Genomic DNA, 27,910 nt, shown 5'->3' with positions numbered 1-27,910 from the left:
AAAAAAAATATATATATATATATTGTTCCCATAAATACATTTCTTTATCTAAGTAAAAAAAAAAACAATAAAAGTACACATATTTAGTATCGCCGCGTCCGTAATGACCCGACCTATAAAACTGTCCCAATAGTTAACCCCTTCAGTGAACACTGTAAAAAAAAAAAACCGAGGCAAAAAACAACGCTTTATTATCATACCACCGAACAAAAAGTGGAATAACACGCGATCAAAAAGACGGATATAAATAACCATGGTACCGCTGAAAACATCATCTTGTCCTGCAAAAAACGAGCCGCCATACAGCATAATCAGCAAAAAAATAAAATAGTTACAGTCCTCAGAATAAAGCGATGCAAAAATAATTATTTTTTCTATAAAATAGTTTTTATCGTATAAAAAGCGCCAAAACATAAAAAAATATATAAATGAGGTATCGCTGTAAACGTACTGACCCGAAGAATAAAACTGCTTTATCCATTTTACCAAACGCGGAACGGTATAAATGCCCCTCCCAAAAGAAATTCATGAATAGCTGGTTTTTGGTCATTCTGACTCACAAAAATTGGAATAAAAAGCGATCAAAAAATGTCACGTGCCCGAAAATGTTACCATTAAAAACGTCAACTCGTCCCGCAAAAAACAAGACCTCACATGACTCTGTGGACCAAAATATGGAATAATTATAGGTCTCAAAATGTGGTAACACAAAAAAATATTTTTTGAAATAAAAAGCGTCTTTTAGTGTGTGACGGCTGCCAATCATAAAAATCCGCTAGAAAACCTGCTATAAAATTAAATCAAACCCCCCTTCATCACCCCCTTAGTTAGGGAAACATTAAAAACATTTAAAAAATGTATTTATTTCCATTTTCCCATTAGGGTTAGGGCTTGGGTTGGGGTTAGGGTTAGGGTTGGGGCTAGGGTTGGGGATAGTGATGGGGTTAGGGTTGGGGTTAGGGTGGGGGCTTGGGTTAGGGTTGGGGCTAAAGTTAGAGTTAGGGTTGGGGCTAAAGTTAGGGTTGGGGCTAAAGTTAGGGTTAGGGTTGGGGCTAAAGTTAGGGTTGGGGCTAAAGTTAGGGTTGAGGCTAAAGTTAGGGTTAGGGTCACATTTACAGTTGGGTTTAGGGTTAGGGGTGTGTCAGGGTTAGGGGTGTGGTTAGGGTTATGGTTGGGAATATGGTTAGGGGTGTGTTGGGGTTAGAGTTTCAGTTAGAATTGGGGGTTTCCACTGTTTAGCACATCAGGGCTCTCCAAACGCTACATGGCGTCCGATCTCAATTCCAGCCAATTCTGCGTTGAAAAAGTAAAACAGTGCTCCTTCCCTTCCGAGCTCTCCCGTGCACCCAAACAGGGGTTTACCCCCACATATGGGGTATCAGCATACTAAGGACAAATTGGACAACTATTGTGGTCCAATTTCTCTTGTTACCCTTGGGAAAATAAAAATTTGGGGGTCTAAAAAAACATTTTTGTGGGAAAAAAATTTATTTTCACGACTCTGCGTTATAAACTGTAGTGAAACACTTGGGGGTTCAAAGCTGTCAAAACACATCTAGATAAGTTCCTTAGGGGGTCTAGTTTCCAAAATGGTGTCACTTGTGGGGGGTTTCTACTGTTTAGGTGCATCAGTGGCTCTGCAAATGCATCGTGACGCCTGCAGACCAATCCATCTAAGTCTGCATTCCAAATGGCGCTCCTTCCCTTCCGAGCTCTGTCATGCTCCCAAACGGTGGTTCCCCCCCACATATGGGGTATCAGCATACTCAGGACAAATTGGGTAACAACTTTTGGGGTGGAATTTCTCCTGTTACCCTTGGGAAAATACAAAACTGGGGGCTAAACAATTTTTGTGAAAAAAAAATTAATTTTTATTTTCACGGCTCTGCATTATAAACTGTAGTGAAACACTTGGGGGTTCAAATCTGTCAAAACACAGCTAGATAAGTTCCTTAGGGGGTCTACTTTCCAAAATGGTGTCATTTGTGGGGGGTTTCAATGTTTAGGCCCATCAGGGGCTCTCCAAACGTGACATGGTGTCCCATCTCAATTCCAGTCAATTTTGCATTGAAAAGTCAAATGGCGCTCCTTTCCTTCTGATCTCTGCCATGCGCCCAAACAGTGGTTTACCCCCACATGTGGGGTATCGGTGTACTCAGAACAAATGGCACAACATCTTTTGGCATTCAATTTCTTCTCTTACCCTTGGGAAAATAAAAAATTGGAGGCGAAAAAAATCATATTTGTGAAAAAATGTGATTTTTTATTTTTACGGCTCTGCATTATAAACTTCTGTGAAGCACTTGGTGGGTTAAAGTGCTCACCACACATCTAGATAAGTTCCTTAGGGGGTTTCCTTTCCAAAATGGTATCACCTGTGGGGGGTTCCAATGTTTAGGCACATCAGGGGCTCTCCAAACGCAACATGGCGTCCCATCTCAATTCCAGTCAATTTTGCATTGAAAAGTCAAACGGCACTCCTTCCCTTCCGAGCTCTGCCATGCGCCCAAACAGTGGTTTACCCCCACATATGGGGTATCGGCATACTCAAAACAAATGGCACAACAACTTTTGGGGTCCAATTTCTTCTCTTACCCTTGGGAAAATAAAACAAATTGGAGCTGAAGTAAAAAATTGTTAATTTCTTTTAAAACATTCCAAAAATTCCTGTGAAACACCTGAAGGGTTAATAAACTTCTTGAATGTGGTTTTGAGCACCTTGAGGGGTGCAGTTTTTAGAATGGTGTCACACTTGGTTATGTTCGATCATATAGACCCCTCAAAATGACTTCAAATGTGATGTGGTCTCTAAAAAATATTGGTGTTGTAAAAATGAGAAATTGCTGGTCAACTTTTAACTCTAAGGCTATGTGCACACGTTGCGGATTAGGCTTAGGAATTTCTGGTGCGGATTCTGCCTCTCCTGGCAGAAAACGCACCTGCGGTTCCGCAGCGTTTTTTTGTGCGGTTCCGCAGCATTATTTGTGCGTTTTTGCTGCGGTTTTCTTGCGCATTTGCTGCGGTTTTTACCCCTGCGGTTTTCTACAATGGAATGGGTACAAAAACGCTGCAGATTCACAAAAAAATAAGTGACATGCTACTTCTTTTAAACCGCAGCGTTTCCGCAGCGGATTTTCCGCAAAGTGTGCACAACATTTTTTTTTCTCATTGATTTACATTGTACTGTAAATCAATTGCGGATCTGCAGCGTTTCTGCACCGCAAAAAACGCTGCGTATCCGCAGAGATTCCGCAACGTGTGCACATAGCCTTATAATTCCCTAACAAAAAAAAATGTTGGTTCCAAAATTGTGCTGATGTAAAGTAGACATGTGGGAAAAGTTACTTATTAAATATTTTACATGACATATCTCTGTGATTTAAGGGCATAAAAATTCAAAGTTGGAAAATTGCAACATTTTCAAAATTTTCGCCAAATTTGTGTTTTTTTCACAAATAAACGCAAGTTATATCGAAGAAATTTTACCACTATCATGAAGTACAATATGTCACGAGAAAACAGTGTCAGAATCGCCAAGATCCGTTGAAGCGTTCCAGAGTTATAACCTCATAAAGGGACAGTGGTCAGAATTGTAAAAATTGGCCCGGTCATTAACGTGCAAACCACCCTTGGGGCTTAAGGGGTTAATTAAAGGGACTCTACCAGCAGGATTTGCTATGTAATCTGAGAGCAGCATGATGTAGGGGGGAGAGATCCTGATTCCAGCGATGTATCACTTAAGGTTCCTTCACACTGAGCAACTTTCCAACGAGAACGACAGCGATCCGTGACGTTGCAGCATCCTGGATAGCGATCTCGTTGTGTTTGACATGCATCAGCGATCTGGATTCTGCTGTGACATCGCTGGTCGTAGCTAGAAGTCCGGAACTTTATTTGGTCGTCAGGTCGGCGTGTATCGTCATGTTTGACAGCAAAAGCGACGATGCCTGCAATGGTTTCTCATGGAGCGAACAACCAGCGAGAACGATAAGTACGTCACTAGATCGCTCCTGCATCGTTCAGCTGTTGCCTGTGTTTGACGTCTCTACAGCGACCTAAACAGCGACGCTGCAGCGATCGGCTCGTTGTCTATATCGCCGCAGCGTCGCTTAATGTGATGGTACCTTTAGTTTACTGGGTGCAGCTGTTGTAATAGAATCACAGTGTTCTCTGCTGCAGATCTAGCAGGGCTCTGAATGCTGAGCTGTGTGTAACCCCGCCCACACCTCTGGTTGGCAGCTTCCTGTGTACGCTGTATAGTGACAGAGAGCTGTGGGGATGGAGTTACACAGAGCAGTTGACTAGGAGGCGTAAGACACCTAGTCCTCTAGTAATAATCTCTTGCTGGTAAAACATTGATGGTATTGAAACAGCAAAACACAGCCCAGTAAGTGACACATAACTGTAATCATGATCTCTGCTTCTACATTATGCTGCTCTCAAATTACATTGCAAAAACCTCGTGACAGATTCCCTTTAAGGAATCAATCTGGTAGACATTATTACAAAAAATGTTTACTTTTGAACCCCACTTCATAGTTTACATTTAGATATAATCTACATGACAAATTAAGTGACTCTACTAATGTATTAATAATTACACTGCACTGAGGTTTTCGTCAGTGGTTCATCAAGGTATACTTCAGGGTGATGCACCGAGGTATACTTCAGGGTGATGCACCGAGATTTACTTCAGGGTGATGCACTGAGGTATACTTCAGGGTGTTGCACTGAGGTATACTTTAGGGTGATGCACCGAGGTATACTTCAGGGTGTTGCACTGAGGTATACTTTAGGGTGATGCACTGAGGTATACTTCAGGGTGTTGCACTGAGGTATACTTTAGGGTGATGCACCGAGGTATACTTCAGGGTGATGCACCGAGGTATACTTTAGGGTGATGCACCGAGGTATACTTCAGGGTGTTGCACCGAGGTATACTTCAGGGTGATGCACCGAGGTATACTTTAGGGTGATGCACCGAGGTATACTTCAGGGTGATGCACCGAGGTATACTTTAGGGTGATGCACCGAGGTATACTTCAGGGTGTTGCACCGAGGTATACTTCAGGGTGGTGCACCGAGGTATATGTCAGGGTGGTGCACCGAGGTATATGTCAGGGTGGTGCACCGAGGTATACTTCAGGGTGGTGCACCGAGGTATACTTCAGGGTGGTGCACCGAGGTATACTTCAGGGTGATGCACCGAGGTATACTTCAGGGTGATGCACCGAGGTATACTTTAGGGTGATGCACCGAGGTATACTTCAGGGTGTTGCACCGAGGTATACTTCAGGGTGGTGCACCGAGGTATATGTCAGGGTGGTGCACCGAGGTATATGTCAGGGTGGTGCACCGAGGTATACTTCAGGGTGGTGCACCGAGGTATACTTCAGGGTGGTGCACCGAGGTATACTTCAGGGTGGTGCACCGAGGTATACTTCAGGGTGGTGCACCGAGGTATACTTCAGAGTGTTGCACCGAGGTATATTTCAGGGTTGCACACCGAGATATATGTCAGGGTGGTACACCGAGGTATAATTCAGGGTAGTACACCGAGGTATATGTCAGGGTTGTGCTCCGAGGTATACTTCATGGTGGTGCACCGAGATATAATTCAGGGTGGTGCACCAAGGTATAATTCAGGGTGATGCACTGATGTATACTTCAGGGTGGTTCACTGAGGTATGCTTCAGAAGGATGCACCAAGATATACGTCAGGGTGGAGCACCGAGATTTACTTAAGGGTTTTGCACTGAGATTTACGTCAGAGTGGTGACTGAGGTTTATTTCAGGGTGAAGCACCGAGGTATACTACAGGGTGGTACACCAAGGTATACTTCAGGGTGGTGCATCGAGGTATACTTCATGGTGGTACACCAAGGTATACTTCAGGGTGGTGCACCGAGGTATATGTCAGGGTGGTGCACCGAGGTTTATTTCAGGGTGCTGCATCGAGGTATACTTAAGGGTGGTGCACTGAGGTATATGTCAGGGTGGTGCACCGAGGTATACTTCAGGGTGATGCACAGAGATATATGTCAGGGTGGTGCACCGAGGTATAATTCAGGGTGGTGCACCGAGGTATACTTCAGGGTGGTGCATCGAGGTATACTTCAGGGTGATGCACAGAGATATATGTCAGGGTGGTGCACTGAGGTATACTTCAGGGTGGTGCACCGAGGTATACTTCAGGGTGATGCACAGAGATATACGTCAGGGTGGTGCACCAAGGTATACTTCATGGTGGTGCATCGAGGTATACTTCAGGGTGATGCACAGAGATATATGTCAGGGTGGTGCACTGAGGTATACTTCAGGGTGGTGCACCGAGGTATACTTCAGGGTGATGCACAGAGATATATGTCAGGGTGGTGCACCAAGGTATACTTCATGGTGGTGCACTGAGGTATACGTCAGGGTGGTGCACCGAGGTATACTTCAGGGTATATACTTCTGTGTATTCAGTCTTCTGAAGGTTTTGGCCTTGTTTTGGCAGAGAATATATTACAAAACATGGACTTGGTTTGATCCTGTCTTCTTGGCCTCTCTGGTCACATAGCTTCACAAACATAAAGGAAATGTTAGAAAACCATAACTAATGGTCATTGACGTTCATCTGTGAGAAATCAGAGTGTTGCCCAGTGAGCTTTTTATTACATAGAAAAACAACTTTCGAGTTTGAGAGAAATGTGGAGTGTGATCATACAACCGAGTCTGAGGCTGAAATAAGATATCCATATTTCACAGGTCTCCTGTCCCAAACATAGGCATTCATGAGGCTGTTAGTTCAAGTCCATTCCGCTATGCCTTGTGAGGCAGTGAGGGGATCATATGCGAGGCTCAATATATATCCCTAGGATGCAGACGGAGTCCTATTAGACCCGCTGGAGTGCCTTGTATTCACAGCAGGACACCTGTGAGTCACAAGGCAAAGTAAGTATGGACCTGGTCAAGCTATTTGGCCTGGGCATTGTTCAGGAAAAATCCATTTGGGGCTTTTATTTTTTAAATGGACTACAGGAAGGTAGTGGGGTTGGTCCGTTTCCTCTGGCCGGGATTTCCATGTGGCCTATTGCAGTATAGGGTTTGAGTTTGTCCGGCTCTGCAGAAGCTCAGCCTGTGGGAGTTAACATAGAGCCAGCAGAGCGAGCTCCTGGCACCCCGCAGCATCATACGGTGGAGCAGTCGCCCTCGGCGACGCATTTATGGACTGTCTTGTTTCCTGGCTGCGAGCCGGAGGATTCCGTGTGCTGTACACTGTGTGAGTGTGGACATTAAACACGTTTGTTGTGAACTTTTTCTGTGGTCACTGTCTGTCACACTGAACCAACACCACTGCACTACAGCATCCATATAGCAATAGTGCCCCCCTCTCTTTTCTTCATATAGTAGTGACGCCCCTCAGCGCCTCCATATAGTAATAGGGCTCCCCATTTATTCTTCCATATAGTAATAATGCCCCCTCTGTGCTTCATATAGTAATATTGCCCCCCTATGTGCCTTCATATGGTAATAGTTCCCACATTGAGCTTCACTATAGAATTGTCTCCTTCTGTGCCTCCATATAGTTATAGTGACCCCTCTGTACTTCCATTTATTAATAGTGCCCCACTATGTGCCTCAATATGGTAATAGTGCACCCTTCTGTGCATCCACATAGGAATAGTGCCCCCATTGTGCCTCAATGTAGAATTGTCCCCTTCTGTGACTCCCTATATTTCTAGTGACCTTTATGTACCTCCATATATTAATAGTGCTTCCTGGGGTGACAGGTCTCTCCCCATACACAAACTCAGGGAGAGACCTGTCAGTCACTGGCAGTGGGGGTAAAGAAGCCGTCGGGGTCCCACCTGTCTGACTAGTCTCCTGTGTTGCTCAGTCCCCATCAGCTTTTACTCTGAAATACCAAATATCATCTTATTAGGTACGCAAATTCTCTACATCTTTGCAGTCTATGGGTTTTGCTCTTACCGAAGGTCTCCATCTTTTTTTGCCAGGTGTTAAGCAGCTGACTGCAAATACAAGTGAAAACAGCAACGTGACTGTGACAGCTGCCATCTTTGTGAATGTTACAAGTCAAAATACCACAGGGGAGCCTGAAGTGAGAGAAGAAGGAACGGAAAGTTATACTCTGCATATTGGGGTCCCGCAGAATGAAACTAATGGCAAGATCCAGGATAGTGAAGCCCCTGACAGTGAAGGTAAAATGTATATACAGGATACTGTGCAGATTACGATCTATCCTTCTATCTATCTATCTATCTATCTACAGGTGCTTCTCACCAAATGTAAATTTTTGGTGAAGAATCAACAAGTGGAACACAATTGTGAAGTTGAATGAAATTTATTGGTTATTTTACATTTTTGTGGAAATTAAAAAACTGTAAAGTGGGGCGTGCAATATTATTCAGCCCCTTTAACTTAATACTTTGTTGCGCCATCTTTTGCTGCGATTACAGCTGCAAGTCGCTTGGGGTATGTCTCTATCAGTTTTGTACATCGAGAGACTGAAATTCTTGCCCATTCTTCCTTGGCAAACAGCTCGAGCTCAGTGAGGTTTGATGGAGATCGTTTGTGAACAGCAGTTTTTAGCTCTTTCCACAGATTCTCGATTGGATTGAGGTCTGGACTTTGACTTGGCCATTCTAACACCTGGATACATTTATTTGCTTTATGTTTGGGATCATTGTCTTGTTGGAAGACAAATCTCCGTCCCAGTCTCAGGTCTTTTGCAGACTCCAACAGGTTTTCTTCAAGAATGGTCCTGTATTTGGCTCCATCCATCTTCCCATACACACATGCTAGCCACCTTAGGGAGAGACCCAAGTTGGGCTAAATGTAGCGGGACGAAAGAGACCGAAAAGCCCTCTACTTAAAGGAAATACATAGTGGATGCTTTCCTGAAACGGAAAGTACTTGCAAGCAGCATAATACAAAGAATAGCTGGTTTACCCAGAATCCTTTGCAGTAGGCAGAGCTATGCAAATCATCTCTTTCCACCCCAGTCTAATCCACAGCGCTTGGAACCGCCAAGCGTGCAATGCTGCGGATTAGTTTCTAAATTTACACAGCCAACCAATTCCTACCTGTGGACACGTGTTTCGGGCTTTAGGCCCTCATCAGCACAGGGCTGGAATTGGTTGGCTGTATGGAGTGGGGCTCGGTGAGCAAGCGATACACACATGCTAGCCACCTTAGGGAGAGACCCAAGTTGGGCTAAATGTAGCGGGACGAAAGAGACCGAAAAGCCCTCTACTTAAAGGAAATACATAGTGGATGCTTTCCTGAAACGGAAAGTACTTGCAAGCAGCATAATACAAAGAATAGCTGGTTTACCCAGAATCCTTTGCAGTAGGCAGAGCTATGCAAATCATCTCTTTCCACCCCAGTCTAATCCACAGCGCTTGGAACCGCCAAGCGTGCAATGCTGCGGATTAGTTTCTAAATTTACACAGCCAACCAATTCCTACCTGTGGACACGTGTTTCGGGCTTTAGGCCCTCATCAGCACAGGGCTGGAATTGGTTGGCTGTATGGAGTGGGGCTCGGTGAGCAAGCGATACACACATGCTAGCCACCTTAGGGAGAGACCCAAGTTGGGCTAAATGTAGCGGGACGAAAGAGACCGAAAAGCCCTCTACTTAAAGGAAATACATAGTGGATGCTTTCCTGAAACGGAAAGTACTTGCAAGCAGCATAATACAAAGAATAGCTGGTTTACCCAGAATCCTTTGCAGTAGGCAGAGCTATGCAAATCATCTCTTTCCACCCCAGTCTAATCCACAGCGCTTGGAACCGCCAAGCGTGCAATGCTGCGGATTAGTTTCTAAATTTACACAGCCAACCAATTCCTACCTGTGGACACGTGTTTCGGGCTTTAGGCCCTCATCAGCACAGGGCTGGAATTGGTTGGCTGTATGGAGTGGGGCTCGGTGAGCAAGCGATACACACATGCTAGCCACCTTAGGGAGAGACCCAAGTTGGGCTAAATGTAGCGGGACGAAAGAGACCGAAAAGCCCTCTACTTAAAGGAAATACATAGTGGATGCTTTCCTGAAACGGAAAGTACTTGCAAGCAGCATAATACAAAGAATAGCTGGTTTACCCAGAATCCTTTGCAGTAGGCAGAGCTATGATTTGCATAGCTCTGCCTACTGCAAAGGATTCTGGGTAAACCAGCTATTCTTTGTATTATGCTGCTTGCAAGTACTTTCCGTTTCAGGAAAGCATCCACTATGTCCATCTTCCCATCAATTTTAACAATCTTCCCTGTTTCTGCTGAAGAAAAGCAGACCCAAACAATGATGCTGCCACCACCATGTTTGACAGTGGGGATGGTGTGTTCAGGGTGATGAGCTGTGTTGCCTTTACACCAAACATATCGTTTGGCATTGTTGCAAAAAGTTCGATTTTTGGTTTCATCTGACCAGAGCACCTTCTTCCACATGTTTGGTGTGTCTCCCAGGGGGCTTGTTGCAAACTGTAAACAACACTTTTTATGGATATCTTAGAGAAATTGCTTTTTTCTTGCCACTCTTCCATAAAGACCAGATTTGTGCAGTGTACGACTGATTGTTGTCCTATGTACTGTCCCAACTCATCTGTAGATCTCTGCAGTTCATCCAGAGTGATCATGGACCTCTTGGCTGCATCTCTGATCAGTCTTCTCCTTGTTTGAGATGAAAGTTTAGAGGGACAGCCGGGTCTTGGAAGATTTGCAGAGGTATGACACTCCTTCCATTTCAATATGATCGCTTGCAAAGTGCTTCTTGGGATGTTTAGGCTATGTGCACACGTTGCGGTTTTTACCGCGGAACCGCGGCGATTTTGCAGCTGCGGGTCCGCAGCAGTTTCCATTGCGTTTACAGTAACCTGTAAACCCTATGGAAACCGCAAACCGCTGTGCACATGCTGCGGGAAAAACCACGCAGAAACGCAGCGGTTTATAACCCGCAGCATGTCACTTCTTTGTGCAGAATCGCAGCGATTCTGCACCCATAGAAATGCATTGATCCGCTTACTTCCCGCATGGGGCTGTGCCCACCATGCGGGAAGTAAGCGGATAATGTGCGGGTTATACCCGGGGTGGAGGAGAGGAGACTCTCCTCCAGGCCCCGGGAACCATATTAGTGGTTAAAAAAAGAATTAAAATAAAAAATAATGCTATCCTCACCTCTCAGCGCTGCACGCGGCAGTCCGGTCTCAGGTTTGCTATGTGACCAGGACCTGCGGTGACGTCGCGGTCACATGACCGTGACGTCACGAAGGTCCTTCTCGCACAGCATCTTTGGAACCGGACCGCCGCCTGCAGCGCCGAGGAGATCGGGACGTCAGAGGGTGAGTATATCATTATTTTTTTATTTGTAACATTACTATTAATGCTGCATATATTGCTGCATATGCAGCATCAATAGTAGGAGTAAAATTCCGCAGCGGAACCCGCATGACAAAACGTGATAAATCTGCTGGGATAACCGCAGCGGGTTTGCCCTGCAGATTTATCAAATCCGCTGCGGGAAAACCCGCAGGGACCCGACGCAACGTGTGAACATGGCCTTAAAGTTTTGGAAATAATTTTGTATCCAAATCTCTGTGCTTCAAACAGAACCCTGAGACTATCACAGAGCAGGTGCATTTATACGGAGACTTGATTACACACAGGTGGACTATATTTATCATCATTACGCATTTAGGACAACAATGGATCATTCAGAGATCCACAATGAACTTCTGGAGTGAGTTTGCTGCACTGAAAGTAAAGGGGCCGAATAATATTGCACGCCCCTCTTTTCAGTTTTTGAATTTCCTCAAAAATTTAACCCCTTTACCCACAAGGGTGGTTTGCATGTTAATGACAGGGCCAATTTTTACAATTCTGACCACTGTCCCTTTATGAGGTTATAACTCTGGAACGCTTCAACGGATCCCAGTGATTCTGAAATTGTTTTCTCGTGACATATTGTACTTCATGATATTGATAAAATTTCTTTGATATTACCTGCGTTTATTTGTGAAAAAAACGGAAATTTGGCAAAAATTTTGAAAATGTTGCAATTTTCCAACTTAGAATTTTTATGCAATTAAATCACAGAGATATGTCACACAAAATACTTAATAAGTAACATTTCCCACATGTCTACTTTACATCAGCACAATTTTGGAACCAAAATTTTGTTTTGTTAGGGAGTCATAAGGGTTAAAAGTTGACCAGCAATTTCTCATTTTTCAACACCATTTTTTTTAAGGACCACATCTCATTTGAAGTCATTTTGAGGGGTCTATATGATAGAAAATACCCAAGTGTGACACAATTCTAAAAACTGCACCCCGCAAGGTGCTCAAAACCACATTCAAGAAGTTTATTAACCCTTCAGGTGTTTCACGGGAATTTTTGGAATGTTTAAATAAAAATGAACATTTAACTTTTTTTCACAAAATATTTACTTCAGCTCCAATTTGTTTTATTTTACCAAGGGTAACAGGAGAAAATTGGCCTCAAAAGTTGTTGTACAATTTGTCCTGAGTACGCTGATACCCCATATGTTGGGGTAAACCACTGTTTGGGCGCATGGGAGAGCTCAGAAGGGAAGGAGCGCCGTTTGACTTTTCAATGCAAAATTGACAGGAATTGAGATGGGACGCCATGTTGCGTTTGGAGAGCCACTGATGTGCCTAAACATTGAAACCCCCCACAAGTGACACCATTTTGGAAAGTAGACCCCCTAAGGAACTTATCTAGAGGTGTGGTGAGCACTTTGACCCACCAAGTGCTTCACAGAAGTTTATAATGCAGAACCGTAAAAATAAAAAATCATATTTTTTCACAAAAATTATCTTTTCGCCCCCAATTTTTTATTTTCCCAAGGGTAAGAGAAGAAATTGGACCCCAAAAGTTGTTGTACAATTTGTCCTGAGTACGCTGATACACCATATGTGGGGGTAAACCACTGTTTGGCCGCATGGGAGAGCTCGGAAGGGAAGGAGCGCCGTTTGACTTTTCAATGCAAAATTGACAGGAATTGAGATGGGACGCCATGTTGCATTTGGAGAGTCACTGATGTGCCTAAACATTGAAACCCCCCACAAGTGACACCATTTTGGAAAGTAGACCCCCTAAGGAACTTATCTAGATGTGAGGTGAGCGCTTTGACCCACCAAGGGCTTCACAGAAGTTTTTAATGCAGAGCCGTAACAATAAAACAAAATTTTTTTCCCACAAAAATTATTTTTAACCCCCAGTTTTGTATTTTCCTGAGGGTAACAGGAGAAATTGGACCCCAAAAGTTGTTGTCCAATTTATCCTGTGGGGGGGGAGGGAACCACCGTTTGGGCGCATGGGAGGGCTCGGAAGGGAAGGAGCGCCATTTGGAGTGCAGACTTAGATGGAATGGTCTGCAGGCGTCACATTGCGTTTGCAGAGCCCCTAATGTACCTAAACAGTAGAAACCCTGTTATGGACCTGGTGGTTAGGAGCACCTGGAATGACCTGATGGTAAAACTAACACCGAACAAGCTCTGGGAAGTGGGAGCTCTGCTGACCGCAACCCCTAATCCTATCACACACACTAGAAATAGCCGTGGAGCGTACCTAACAGGCCTAGACGCCTCTTCACAGCCTAAGAGCTAACTAGCCCTAGAGATAGAAAATAAAGCCTACCTTGCCTCACAGAAATTCCCCAAAGGAAAAGGCAGCCCCCCACATATATTGACTGTGAGTTAAGATGAAAGTCACAAACACAGGAATGAAACAAGTTTCAGCAAAGGGAGACCAGACTAACTAAACAGACTGAGGATAGGAAAGGTATCTTTGCGGTCAGCACAAAAAAACTACAAAAGACCACGCAGAGTGTGCAAAAAGACCTCCGCACTGACTCACGGTGCGGAGGTGCCACTCTGCATCCCAAAGCTTTCAGCTAGCAAGGCAAAATCATGATAGCAAGCTGGACAAGAAAACAAAGAACAAATAATAAACTAGCAGGGACTTAGCTTCTGCTGGAGTAGACAGGTCACCCGAAAGATCCAAGAGCGAACTGAACCAGTACAAGAACATTGACAGCTGGCATGGAGTAACGATCTGAGTGGAGTTAAATAGAGCAGCCAGCCAAAGAATAAACTACGTCACCTGTGGAAGGAACCTCAGAAGCAGCAGCTCCACTCACAGCCACCAGAGGGAGTCCATGGACAGAACTCGCCGAAGTACCATTCATGACCACAGGAGGGAGTTCGATAACAGAATTCACAACAGTACCTCCCCCTTGAGGAGGGGTCACCGAACCCTCACCAGAGCCCCCAGGCCGATTAGGACGAGCCAAATGAAAGGCACGAACTAGATCGGCAGCGTGAACATCAGAGGCAAAAACCCAGGAATTATCTTCCTGACCATAACCCTTCCACTTGACCAGGTACTGGAGTTTCCGTCTTGAAATACGAGAATCCAAAATCTTTTCCACCACATACTCCAACTCCCCCTCGACCAACACCGGGACAGGAGGATCAACGGAGGGAACCATAGGCGCCACGTATCTCCGCAATAACGATCTATGGAACACATTATGGATGGCAAAAGAAGCTGGAAGGGCCAAACGAAATGACACAGGATTGAGAACTTCAGAAATCTTATACGGACCAATGAAACGAGGCTTAAACTTAGGAGAGGAAACCTTCATAGGAACATAACGAGACGACAACCAAACCAAATCCCCAACACGAAGTCGGGGACCAACACAGCGCCGGCGGTTAGCGAAACGTTGAGCCTTCTCCTGGGACAATGTCAAATTGTCCACCACATGAGTCCAAATCTGCTGCAACCTGTCCACCACAGTATCCACACCAGGACAGTCCAAAGGCTCAACCTGCCCTGAAGAGAAACGAGGATGAAAACCAGAATTACAGAAAAACGGCGAAACCAAACTAGCCGAGCTGGCCCAATTATTAAGGGCGAACTCAGCCAAAGGCAAGAAGGACACCCAATCATCCTGATCAGCAGAAACAAAGCATCTCAGATATGTTTCCAAAGTCTGATTAGTTCGTTCGGTTTGGCCATTTGTCTGAGGATGGAAAGCCGAAGAAAAAGACAAATCAATGCCCATCTTAGCACAAAAGGACCGACAAAACCTCGAAACAAACTGGGAACCTCTGTCCGAGACGATGTTCTCCGGAATGCCATGCAAACGAACCACATGCTGGAAAAACAATGGCACCAAATCAGAGGAGGAAGGCAATTTAGATAAGGGTACCAAATGGACCATCTTAGAGAAGCGATCACAAACCACTCAAATGACCGACATCCTTTGAGAGACAGGGAGATCTGAAATAAAATTCATGGAAATATGCGTCCAGGGCCTCTTCGGGACCGGCAAGGGCAAAAGCAACCCACTGGCACGAGAACAGCAGGGCTTAGCCCAAGCACAAGTCCCACAGGACTGCACAAAAGAACGCACATCCCTTGACAAAGAAGGCCACCAAAAGGATCTAGCCACCAAATCTCTGGTACCAAAGATTCCAGGATGACCAGCCAACACCGAACAATGAACCTCAGAGATAACTCTACTAGTCCATTAATCAGGGACAAACAGCTTCTCCGCTGGATCAACGGTCAGGTCTATCACACTGAAACTTCTGCAGCACCCGCCGCAAATCAGGGGAGATGGCAGACAAAATTACCCCCTCTTTGAGAATACCCGCCGGCTCAGGAACACCCGGAGAGTCAGGCACAAAACTCCTTGACAGGGCATCAGCCTTCACATTCTTAGAGCCCGGAAGGTACGAAACCACAAAATCAAAACGCGAGAAAAACAGCAACCATCGAGCCTGTCTAGGATTCAACCGTTTGGCAGACTCGAGATAAGTCAGATTCTTGTGATCCGTCAAAACCACCACGCGATGCTTGGCTCCTTCAAGCCAATGTCGCCACTCCTCGAATGCCCACTTCATGGCCAACAACTCTCGATTGCCAACATCATAATTGCGCTCAGCAGGCGAGAACTTTCTAGAAAAGAAGGCACATGGTTTAATCACCGAGCCATCAGAACTTCTTTGCGACAAAACAGCCCCTGCTCCAATCTCAGAAGCATCAACCTCGACCTGAAACGGGAGCGAAACATCTGGCTAGCACAACACAGGGGCAGAAGAAAAACGACGCTTCAACTCCTGAAAAGCCTCTACAGCCGCAGAGGACCAATTGACCACATCAGCACCTTTCTTGGTCAAATCAGTCAACGGTTTAGCCACACTAGAAAAATTAGCGATGAAGCGACGGTAAAAATTAGCAAAGCCCAGGAACTTCTGCAGGCTCTTCACAGATGTCGGCTGAGTCCAATCATAAATGGCCTGAACTTTAACAGGGTCCATCTCGATAGTAGAAGGGGAAAAAATGAAACCCAAAAATGAAACCTTCTGAACTCCAAAGAGACACTTTGACCCCTTCACAAACAAGGAATTCGCACGAAGGACATGGAACACCATTCTGACCTGCTTTACATGAGACTCCCAATCATCCGAAAAGACCAAAATATCATCCAAATATACAATCATGAATCTATCCAGGTACTCTCGGAAGATGTCATGCATAAAGGACTGAAATACAGATGGAGCATTAGAAAGCCCGAATGGCATAACCAGGTACTCAAAATGGCCCTCGGGCGTATTAAATGCTGTTTTCCATTCATCGCCCTGTTTAATACGCACAAGATTATACGCCCCTCGAAGATCTATCTTGGTGAACCAACTAGCCCCCTTAATCCGAGCAAACAAATCAGACAGCAGCGGCAAAGGGTACTGAAATTTGACTGTGATCTTATTAAGAAGGCGGTAATCAATACAAGGTCTCAAAGAACCATCCTTCTTGGCCCCCAAAAAAATCCCTGCTCCCAACGGTGATGACGATGGGCGAATATGACCTTTCTCCAAGGATTCCTTTATATAACTCCGCATAGCGGCGTGCTCTGGCACAGATAAATTTCCCTTAGGAAACTTACTACCAGGAATCAAATTAATAGCACAATCGCAATCCCTATGAGGAGGTAGGGCACTGGATTTGGGCTCATCAAATACATCCCAGTAATCCGACAAAAATTCAGGGACTTCAGAAGGAGTGGAAGGCGAAATTGACAGCAATGGAACATCACCATGTACCCCTTGACAACCCCAGCTGGACACAGACATAGATTTCCAATCCAATACTGGATTATGGGCCTGTGGCGATGGCAACCCCAAAACGACCACATCATGCAGATTATGCAACACCAAAAAGCGAATATCCTCCTGATGTGCAGGAGCCATGCACATGGTCAATTGAGTCCAGTACTGAGGCTTATTCTTGGCCAAAGGCGTAGCATCAATTCCTCTCAATGGAATAGGATACTGCAAGGGCTCCAAGAAAAAACCACAGCGCCTGGCAAACTCCAAGTCCATCAAATTCAGGGCAGCGCCTGAATCCACAAATGCCATAACAGAATAGGACGACAATGAGCAAATCAGAGTAACGGACAAAAGAAATTTAGACTGTACCGTACCAATGGTGGCAGACCTAGCGAACCGCTTAGTGCGCTTAGGACACTCGGAGATAGCATGAGTGGAATCACCACAGTAAAAACACAGCCCATTCCGACGTCTGTGTTCTTGCCATTCAGCTCTGGTCAAAGTCCTATCACATTGCATAGGCTCAGGCCTATGCTCAGAGAATACCGCCAAATGGTGCACAGCTTTGCGCTCCCGCAAGCGCCGATAGATCTGAATGGCCAAGGACATAGACTCATTCAGACCAGCAGGCGTGGGAAATCCCACCATGACATCCTTAAGGGTTTCAAAAAGACCCTTTCTGAAAATTGCCGCCAGGGCACACTAATTCCACTGAGTAAGCACAGACCACTTTCTAAACTTCTGACAATATACCTCCGCTTCATCCTGACCCTGACACAAAGCCAGCAAGATTTTCTCTGCCTGATCCACTGAATTTGGTTCATCATAAAGCAATCCAAGTGCCAGAAAAAACGCATCTACATCACGCAATGCAGGATCTCCTGGCGCAAGGGAAAATGCCCAGTCTTGAAGTCTTGAGGGTCACCACGCAACAAAGAAATAATGATTTTTACTTGTTGAACGGGGTCACCAGAGGAGTGGGGTTTCAAAGCAAGAAACAGTTTACAATTATTTTTGAAATTCAGGAACTTAGATCTATCCCCAGAAAACAAATCAGGAATTGGAATTCTAGGCTCTAACATCGGATTCTGAACCACAAAATCTTGAATGTTTTGTACCCTTGCAGTGAGATGATCCACACAAGAGGACAGACCTTGAATGTCCATATCTACACCTGTGTCCTGAACCACCCAGAGGTTAAGGGGAAAAGAAAGATAAAACACACTGCAGAGAAAAAAAAATGGTCTCAGAACTTCTCTTATCCCTCTATTGAGATGCATTAATACTTTGGGCCAGCTGTACTGTTATGGACCTGGTGGTTAGGAGCACCTGGAACGACCTGATGGTAAAACTAACACAGAACAAGCTCTGGGAAGTGGGAGCTCTGCTGACCGCAACCGCTAATCCTATCACACACACTAGAAATAGCCGTGGAGCGTACCTAACAGGCCTAGACGCCTCTTCACAGCCTAAGAGCTAACTAGCCCTAGAGATAGAAAATAAAGCCTACCTTGCCTCAGAGAGATTCCCCAAAGGAAAAGGCAGCCCCCCACATATATTGACTGTGAGTTAAGATGAAAGTCACAAACACAGGAATGAAATAAGTTTCAGCAAAGGGAGGCCAGACTAACTAAACAGACTGAGGATAGGAAAGGTATCTTTGCGGTCAGCACAAAAAAAACTACAAAAGACCACGCAGAGTGTGCAAAAAGACCTCCGCACCGACTCACGGTGCGGAGGTGCCACTCTGCATCCCAGAGCTTTCAGCTAGCAAGGCAAAATCATGATAGCAAGCTGGACAAGAAAACAAAGAACAAATAATAAACTAGCAGGGACTTAGCTTCTGCTGGAGTAGACAGGTCACCCGAAAGATCCAAGAGCGAACTGAACCAGTACAAGAACATTGACAGCTGGCATGGAGTAACGATCTGAGTGGAGTTAAATAGAGCAGCCAGCCAAAGAATAAACTACGTCACCTGTGGAAGGAACCTCAGAAGCAGCAGCTCCACTCACAGCCACCAGAGGGAGTCCATGGACAGAACTCGCCGAAGTACCATTCATGACCAGAGGAGGGAGTTCGATAACAGAATTCACAACAAAACCCCCCACAAGTGACCCTATGTAGGAAACTAGACCCCCCAAGGAACTTATCTAGATGTGTTGTGAGAACTTTGAACCCCCAAGTGTTTCACTACAGTTTATAATGCAGAGCAGTGAAAATAAAAAATCTTTTTTTTTTCACACAAAAATTATTTTTTAGCTCCCAGTTTTGTATTTTCCCAAGGGTAACAGGAGAAATTGGACCCCTAAAGTTGTTGTCCTATTTGTCCTGAGTACGCTGATACCCTATATGTTGGGGTAAACCCCTGTTTGGGCACACGGGAGAGCTCGGAAGGGAAGGAGCACTGTTTTACTTTTTCAACGCAGAATTGGCTGGAATTGAGATCGGACGCCATGTCGCGTTTGGAGAGCCCCTGATGTGCCTAAACAGTGGAAACCCCCCAATTATAACTGAAACCCTAATCCAAACACACCCCTAACCCTAATCCCAACAGTAACCCTAACCACACCTCTAACCCTGACACACCCCTAACCCTAATCCCAACCCTATTTTCAACCGTAAATGTAATCTAAACCCTAACCATAACTTTAGCCCCAACCCTAAGCCTAACTAGCCCCAACCCTAATTGTAGCCTTAACCCTAGCCCTAACACTAACCCTAGCCCTAATGGGAAAATGGAAATAAATACATTTTTTTAATTTTTCCCTAACTAAGGGGGTGATGAAGAGGAAATTGATTTACTTTTATAGCGGTTTTTTTAGCGGATTTTTATGATTGGCAGCCGTCACACACTGAAAGACGCTTGTTATTGCAAAAAATATTTTTTGCATTACCACATTTTGAGAGCTATAATTTTTCCATATTTTGGTCCACAGAGTCAAGTGAGGTCTTGTTTTTTGCAGGACGAGTTGACGTTTTTATTGGTAACATTTTCGGGCACGTGACATTTTTTGATCGCTTTTTATTCCGATTTTTGTGAGGCAGAATGACCAAAAACCAGCTATTCATGAATTTCTTTTGGGGTTGGCGTTTATACTGTTCCGCGTTTGGTAAAATTGATAAAGCAGTTTTATTCTTCGGGTCAGTACGATTACAGCGATATCTCATTTATATAATTTTTTTGTGTTTTGGCGCTTTTTATACGATAAAAACTATTTTATAGAAAAAATAATTATTTTTGCATCGCTTTATTCTGAGGACTATAACTTTTTTATTTTTTTGCTGATGATGCTGTACGGCAGCTCATTTTTTGCGGGACAAGATGACATTTTCAGCGTTACCATGGTTATTTATATCCGTATTTTTGATCACGTGTTATTCCACTTTTTGTTCGGCGGTATGATAATAAAGCGTTTTTTTGCCTCGTTTTTTTTTTTCTTATGGTGTTTACTGAAGGGGTTAACTAGTGGGACAGTTTTATAGGTTGGGTCGTTACAGATGCGGCGATACTAAATATGTGTACTTTTATCGTTTTTTTATTTAAATAAAGAAATGTATTTATGGGAATAATAGTTTTTTTTTTTCATTATTTAGGAATTTTTTTATTTTTATTTTTTTACACATTTGGAAATTTTTTTAATAACATTTTTACTTTGTCCCAGGGGGGACATCATAGATCGCTGATCTGACATTTTGCACAGCATTCTGTCAGATCAGCGATCTGACTTAGAGCGCTGCAGGCTTACCAAGCACCTGCTCTGAGCAGGCACTTGGTAAGCCACCTCCCTCCCTGCAGGACCCGGATGCTGCGGCCATTTTGGATCCGGGCCTGCTGCAGGGAGGGAGGTAAGAGACCCTCGCAGCAACGCGATCACATCGCGTTGCTGCGGGGGTCTCAGGGAAGCACGCAGGGAGCCCCCTCCCTGCGCGATGCTTCCCTGCACCGCCGGCACACCGTGATCATGTTTGATCGCGGTGTGCCGAGGGTTAATGTGCCGGGGGCGGTCCGTGACCGCTCCTGGCACATAGTGCCGGATGTCAGCTGCAATAGGCAGCTGACACCCGGCCGCGATCGGCCGCGCTCCCCCCCGTGAGCGCGGCCGATCGCGTATGACGTACTATCCCGTCGGTGGGCATACGGGCCCACCCCACTTCGACGGGATAGTACGTCAGATGTCAGAAAGGGGTTAAAATAACCAATACATTTTGTTCAACTTCACAATTATGTTCCACTTGTTGTTGATTTTTCACCAAAAATTTACATTTGGTATCTTTATGTTTGAACCATGATATGTGGGAAAAGGTTGAAAAGTTCCAGGGGGCCGAATACTTTTGCAAGGCACTGTATTATATAGAGTCATTACAAACAGAGTGATCTATTTCAAATGTTTATTTCTGTTAATGTTGATGATAATGGCTTACAGCCAATGCGAACCCATAAGTCATTATCTCAGTAAATTAGAATAATTAGCAAAAAACACCTGCAAAGGCTTCCTAAGCATTTAAAAAGGTCCCTGTCTGTTTCAGTAGGCTCCGCAATCATGGGGAAGACTGCTAACTTGATAGATGTCCAGAAGGCAGTCTTTGACACAAGCCACAAAAGGTCATTGCTATTAATGGAAATTTGAGTGGAAGGAAAAAGTGAGGTAGAAAAGGGTGAAAATGCAACCGGGATAACCGCAGCCTTGAAAGGATTGTTAAGAAAAGGCCATTCAGAAATTTGGGGGAGATTCACAAGGAGTGGACTGCTGCTGGAGTCATTGCTTCAAGAGCCACCTCACACAGACGTATGAAGGACATGGGCTGCAAGTGTCACATTCCTTGTGTCAAGCCACTCATGATCAATAGACAACGCCAGAAGCATCTTACTTTGGCCAAGGAGAAAAAGAACTGGACTGGTGCTCAGTGGTCCAAGGTGTTGTTTTCAGATTAAAGTAAATTTTGCATTTCATTTGAAAATCAAAGTCCCAGAGTCTGGAGGAAGAGTGGAGAGGTCACACAATCCAAGCTGCTTGAGGTCTAGTGTGAAGTTTCCACAGTCAGTGATGGTTTGGTGAGCCATGTCATCTGCTGGTGTAGGTCCACTGTGTTTTATCAAGACCAAAGTCAGCACAGCCGTCTACCAGGAAATTTTAGAGCACTTAATGCTTCCCTCTGACGACAAGCTTTTTGGAGATGGAAATTTCATTCTCCAGCGGGACTTGGCTCCTGTCCACACTGCCAAAAGTACCAATACTTGGTTTACAAACAACAGTATCACTGTGCTTTATTGGCCAGCAACCTCGCCTGACCTTAACCCCACAGAGAAGCTATGGGGTATTGTCAAGAGGAAGATGAGAGACACCAGACCCAACAATGCAGATGAGCTGAAGGCTGCTATCAAAGCAACCTGGGCTTCCATAACACCTCAGCAATGCCACAGACTGATCGCCTCCATGCCATGCCGCACTGATGCAGTAAATGATGCAAAAGGAGCCCCAACCAAGTATTGAGTGCATTTAATGAACACACATTTCAGTAGGCGAACATTTTGGATGTTAAAATCATTTTTTCAAGCTGGTGTTATAAAGTATTCTAATTTACTGAGATAATGACTTTTGGCTTTTCATTGGCTGTAAGCCATAATCATTAACATTAACAGAAATAAACACTTGAAATAGATCACTCTGTTTGTAATGACTCTATAATATATGACATTCACTTTTTTCACTTTTCGTATTGAAGAACTGAAAGAAATTAACTTTTTAATATTCTAATTTTGTGAGAAGTGCCTGTGTGTGTGTGTGTGTGTGTGTGTGTGTGTGTGTGTGTGTGTGTATGTGTCTGTCTGTCTATCTATCTATCAATCAAAAAAAATAGTAGAAGATTACAGTTAGGATAGGGTGCAAAGCCTCACAAGTACATACCAGTCCTTATGAATAAAAATCAAAAAATATTAAGGCAGCACACCACATTACAGTTGAAAAAGTGCTCTTTACTGGCCCATATGGTGACATTTCGGTCCTATGTGTGGACCTTTCTGCTTGTCAAAGGTCCACACCTAGGACTGAAAACGTCGCCATACGGGCCATTAAAGAGCACTTTTTCAACTGTAATGTGGTGTGCTGCCTCATTCTTTTTTGATTTTTATCTATCTATCTGTCTATCCCATATCTATCTGTAACGAATGGAAACGGAGGCACAGATGTTGCAGTGTGCATTCATTTATTGCAATTTTGTGGAACCATGGGACTAGTGATGAGCAAGTGTGCTCGTTACTCGGTTTTTCTGAGCATTCTCAGATGGTCTCTGAGTATTTATAGCGTGCTCAGAGATTAGGTTTGTGCCACCGCAGCTGCATGATTTACGGTTGTTTGACAGCCTGAATACATGTGGGGGTTGCCTATTTGTTAGGGAATCCCCACATGTATTCAGGCTGTCAAGCGGCCGCAAATCATGCAGCTGCGGCGACTCAAACCTAATCTCCGAGCACGTCATAAATGTTCGAAGATCACCCAAGCATGCTCTGAAGGGGGCATGACTATGCGAGCCCCAGACACCCCTAGTAAGACCCCTCAAACAGGGTCGAGGGACGCAAGTGCTACCTTCAGTTAGACCCCGGACACGTGGAAGCTGACCCAACGAAACAGGTGAATTGGCAGGTATTGCGGATAGTGAATCACTCGGCTGACGACAAGAAGAAGAATTAGGTAGCGGGCTGGAGCAGGTAAGAACTGGCGCAGGGAGTTCTGGCGATGTCTTAGGAGACGTAGGAAGACATGGCTGGCACACTGAGGAGACAAAAGGAATTAGGATGCTGTCGGAATACAAAAACACAGTTACGGGGAAATAATACCAGTTACTCAGCCATTGGTTCTGATCCTTTTTTAAAAAGGCGTGCTGTCTCTTTAAGAGACGTGTAGACCACGCACCAGGAAGCAGCAGCAGCAGGGGAAGAACGCATCTAGAAATCTTGGAGGAGACCTCTGACAGGTAGCGGGGACCGGAACCGAGCCTGGGCGCTTGCGCTACATAATCTATCTATCTATCTATCTATCTATCTATCTATCTATCTATCTATCTATCTATCTATCTATCGTAATGCAGCGGGGTTGGTGCAGTGCAACAGATAGGCAGGGACCACATAAAAGTTCAAAGCACGGGCAGCACGGTGGCTTAGTGGTTAGCACAGCAGCCTTGCAGCGCTGGGGTCCTGGGTTCTAATCCCACCTTGGACAACATCTGCAAAGAGTTTGTATGTTCTCTCCGTGTTTGCGTGGGTTTCCTCCGGGCACTCCGGTTTCCTCCCACATTCCAAAGACATACTGATAGGGAATTTAGATTGTGAGCCCCATCGGGGACAGCGATGATAATGTGTGCAAACTGTAAAGCGCTGCGTAATATGTTAGCGCTATATAAAAATAAAGATTATTATTATTATAAAAATAAAGATTATTATTATTAAAGCAAATGTCATTTAATGTCCAAAGAAACTTACAACTGGAAAACATACAGTATCTTCCAAATCACAACTGGGGCTTCAAGACAGTCCGTATCCAAGACCAGTTGCCATAGGCGACTGCACCGCCATGTCACGCTGAGGGGCACCAGGCATTCGCTACCCTTGGCCCTGTGTTAACTGCACAGCTAAGCCAGATGTTGCAGAGCCAACTGCTCTGCAGTTTGCAAGCAAACTCTGACACACCCAACCCTTGCTGCAGGGTTTTTAAATGGAATCTTTGGACATGGGCCACTTGTAAGACCTGGTCTGGATGGATAAAACTGCACCACTACAATCCTGTAGTTCACTCCAGAAATAAAAGCCCATGCCGGGTTTTCTTAAATCTGCCTTGGGCAAATAGCTTGTCTAAGACCAAACTTACTTTTATTTTGCACTGCAATCACAGCTATGCCTGTGACTGCAATGCACTCCAGAGGCCTCAATACGCTTCTATGCGCATATGATCCCCCTCTCTGGCTCACACTATCTATCTATCTATCTATCTATCTATCTATCTATCTATCTATCTATCTATCTCATATCTATTATCTATTGTAGTGCAGCGGGGTTGGTCCAGTGTGACAGACAGGCAGTGACCACAGGAAAGTTCATATCAAAACATGTTTAATGTCCAAACTCACACAGTGCACAGCACACAGTATCTTCCAGATTGCAGCCGGGAAAAAAGACAGTCCGTGACCGTTTGCCGTGGGCGACTGCACCACCATGTACGCTGAGGGTGCCAGGCCTTTTGGCTCCACTTGGCCCTGTGTTTCCTCACACAGGATGAGTTCTGCAGAGCCTTCTGCTGTGCTTGTTTGCAAAACCAAAAATGACACACCCAACTCTTTGCTGCAGGTTTTTTTTTAAAAAGTGCCTGTGGCCGTCAGCCACATGGAAAACCCAGGGCCGAGGAGAAAACGGACTGCCCCACTACCATCCTGTAGTCCGTTTCAAAAAAGTCCAGAGCAGGTTTTTTTTTAAATCTGCCTTGGACAAATAACTTGCCCAAGATGAACACTTACTTGTATTCTGTATTGCAACCACATCTATGCCTGTGACTACAATGCACTCCCACAGCCTCCATATGTGGGTGACACATAATGTCGATCGCGTATAACATCGGTCACTGCCTCACACTATCTATCTATCTATCTATCTATCTATCTATCTATCTATCTAATAGCAAAAAAGGGGAAATAGCACAAAAATTCCAAAATGGTGATCTTTAATGCCCGATGGCGTGGCGACGTTTTGGACATACAATCCTTTCTCAAATATCTATCTATCTATCTATCTATCTATCTATCTATCTATAAGAAAATTAGAGCAGCACAAAGAAAGAGTCCGGGACACTTGCGCTACTGGGGCGCTTGCGCTACATCTATCTATCTATCTATCTATCTATCTATCTATCTATCTATCTATTTATCTACAGTGGGGCAAAAAAGTATTTAGTCAGTCAGCAATAGTGCAAGTTCCACCACTTATAAAGATGAGAGGCGTCTGTAATTTACATGTAGACCGCAACTATGGGAGACAAACTGAGAAAAAAAAATCCAGAAAATCACATTGTCTGTTTTTTTATAATTTTTTTTGCATATTATGGTGGAAAATAAGTATTTGGTCAGAAACAAACAATCAAGATTTCTGGCTCTCACAGACCTGTAACTTCTTCTTTAAGAGTCTCCTCTTTCCTCCACTCATTACCTGTAGTAATGGCACCTGTTTAAACTTGTTATCAGTATAAAAAGACACCTGTGCACACCCTCAAACAGTCTGACTCCAAACTCCACTATGGTGAAGACCAAAGAGCTGTCAAAGGACACCAGAAACAAAATTGTAGCCCTGCACCAGGCTGGGAAGACTGAATCTGCAATAGCCAACCAGCTTGGAGTGAAGAAATCAACAGTGGGAGCAATAATTAGAAAATGGAAGACATACAAGACCACTGATAATCTCCCTCGATCTGGGGCTCCACGCAAAATCCCACCCCGTGGGGTCAGAATGATCACAAGAACGGTGAGCAAAAATCCCAGAACCACGCGGGGGGACCTAGTGAATGAACTGCAGAGAGCTGGGACCAATGTAACAAGGCCTACCATAAGTAACACACTACGCCACCATGGACTCAGATCCTGCAGTGCCAGACGTGTCCCACTGCTTAAGCCAGTACATGTCCGGGCCCGTCTGAAGTTTGCTAGAGAGCATTTGGATGATCCAGAGGAGTTTTGGGAGAATGTCCTATGGTCTGATGAAACCAAACTGGAACTGTTTGGTAGAAACACAACTTGTCGTGTTTGGAGGAAAAAGAATACTGAGTTGCATCCATCAAACACCATACCTACTGTAAAGCATGGCGGTGGAAACATCATGCTTTTGGGGCTGTTTCTCTGCAAAGGGGCCAGGACGACTGATCCGGGTACATGAAAGAATGAATGGGGCCATGTATCGTGAGATTTTGAGTGCAAACCTCCTTCCATCAGCAAGGGCATTGAAGATGAAACGTGGATGGGTCTTTCAACATGACAATGATCCAAAGCACACCGCCAGGGCAACGAAGGAGTGGCTTCGTAAGAAGCATTTCAAGGTCCTGGAGTGGCCTAGCCAGTCTCCAGATCTCAACCCTATAGAAAACCTTTGGAGGGAGTTGAAAGTCCGTGTTGCCAAGCGAAAAGCCAAAAACATCACTGCTCTAGAGGAGATCTGCATGGAGGAATGGGCCAACATACCAACAACAGTGTGTGGCAACCTTGTGAAGACTTACAGAAAACGTTTGACCTCTGTCATTGCCAGCAAAGGATATATTACAAAGTATTGAGATGAAATTTTGTTTCTGACCAAATACTTATTTTCCACCATAATATGCAAATAAAATGTTAAAAAAACAGACAATGTGATTTTCTGGATTTTTTTTTTCTCAGTTTGTCTCCCATAGTTGAGGTCTACCTATGATGTAAATTACAGACGCCTCTCATCTTTTTAAGTGGTGGAACTTGCTCTATTGCTGACTGACTAAATACTTTTTTGCCCCACTGTATCTATCTATGTAGTAGTCAAAAAAAGGAAGTACTGCTTGAAAAAGGTTCGCTACACTGAACCGAAACGTCACCATCATGGGCTAAATAAAATAGCTCCTTATTCACAGACAGTGGTGTTCTGCTTTCTTTTTTGGACTACTACGTGCAAGGTTTGATATATGTCTGTGGAAGCTCTTTTGCACCCAGATCCTTTCCATGCTGAATGTGCTGCTCTATTTTTCTATTTCTTTATCTATCTATCTATCTA

The 27,910-nt window shown here is 44.5% G+C and overlaps 1 protein-coding gene across 3 annotated transcripts in view; it reads left to right on the top strand.

The window, feature by feature from the left end:
* Positions 1 to 27,910, top strand: part of ARMH4 (armadillo like helical domain containing 4) — a 255,572-nt gene that overhangs the window by 49,097 nt on the left and 178,565 nt on the right. For all 3 annotated transcript variants that reach the window (XM_069733187.1, XM_069733193.1, XM_069733201.1), the window contains exon 3: positions 8,001 to 8,204. In XM_069733187.1, coding sequence (XP_069589288.1) covers positions 8,001 to 8,204 — 204 coding nt within the window. The remainder of the gene's footprint in view (positions 1 to 8,000; positions 8,205 to 27,910) is intronic.

Source organism: Ranitomeya imitator, chromosome 1 (genome assembly GCF_032444005.1).
Source record: "Ranitomeya imitator isolate aRanImi1 chromosome 1, aRanImi1.pri, whole genome shotgun sequence".
Lineage (NCBI taxonomy): Eukaryota > Metazoa > Chordata > Amphibia > Anura > Dendrobatidae > Ranitomeya > Ranitomeya imitator.
This window is presented reverse-complemented; position numbering and strand designations above follow the sequence as displayed.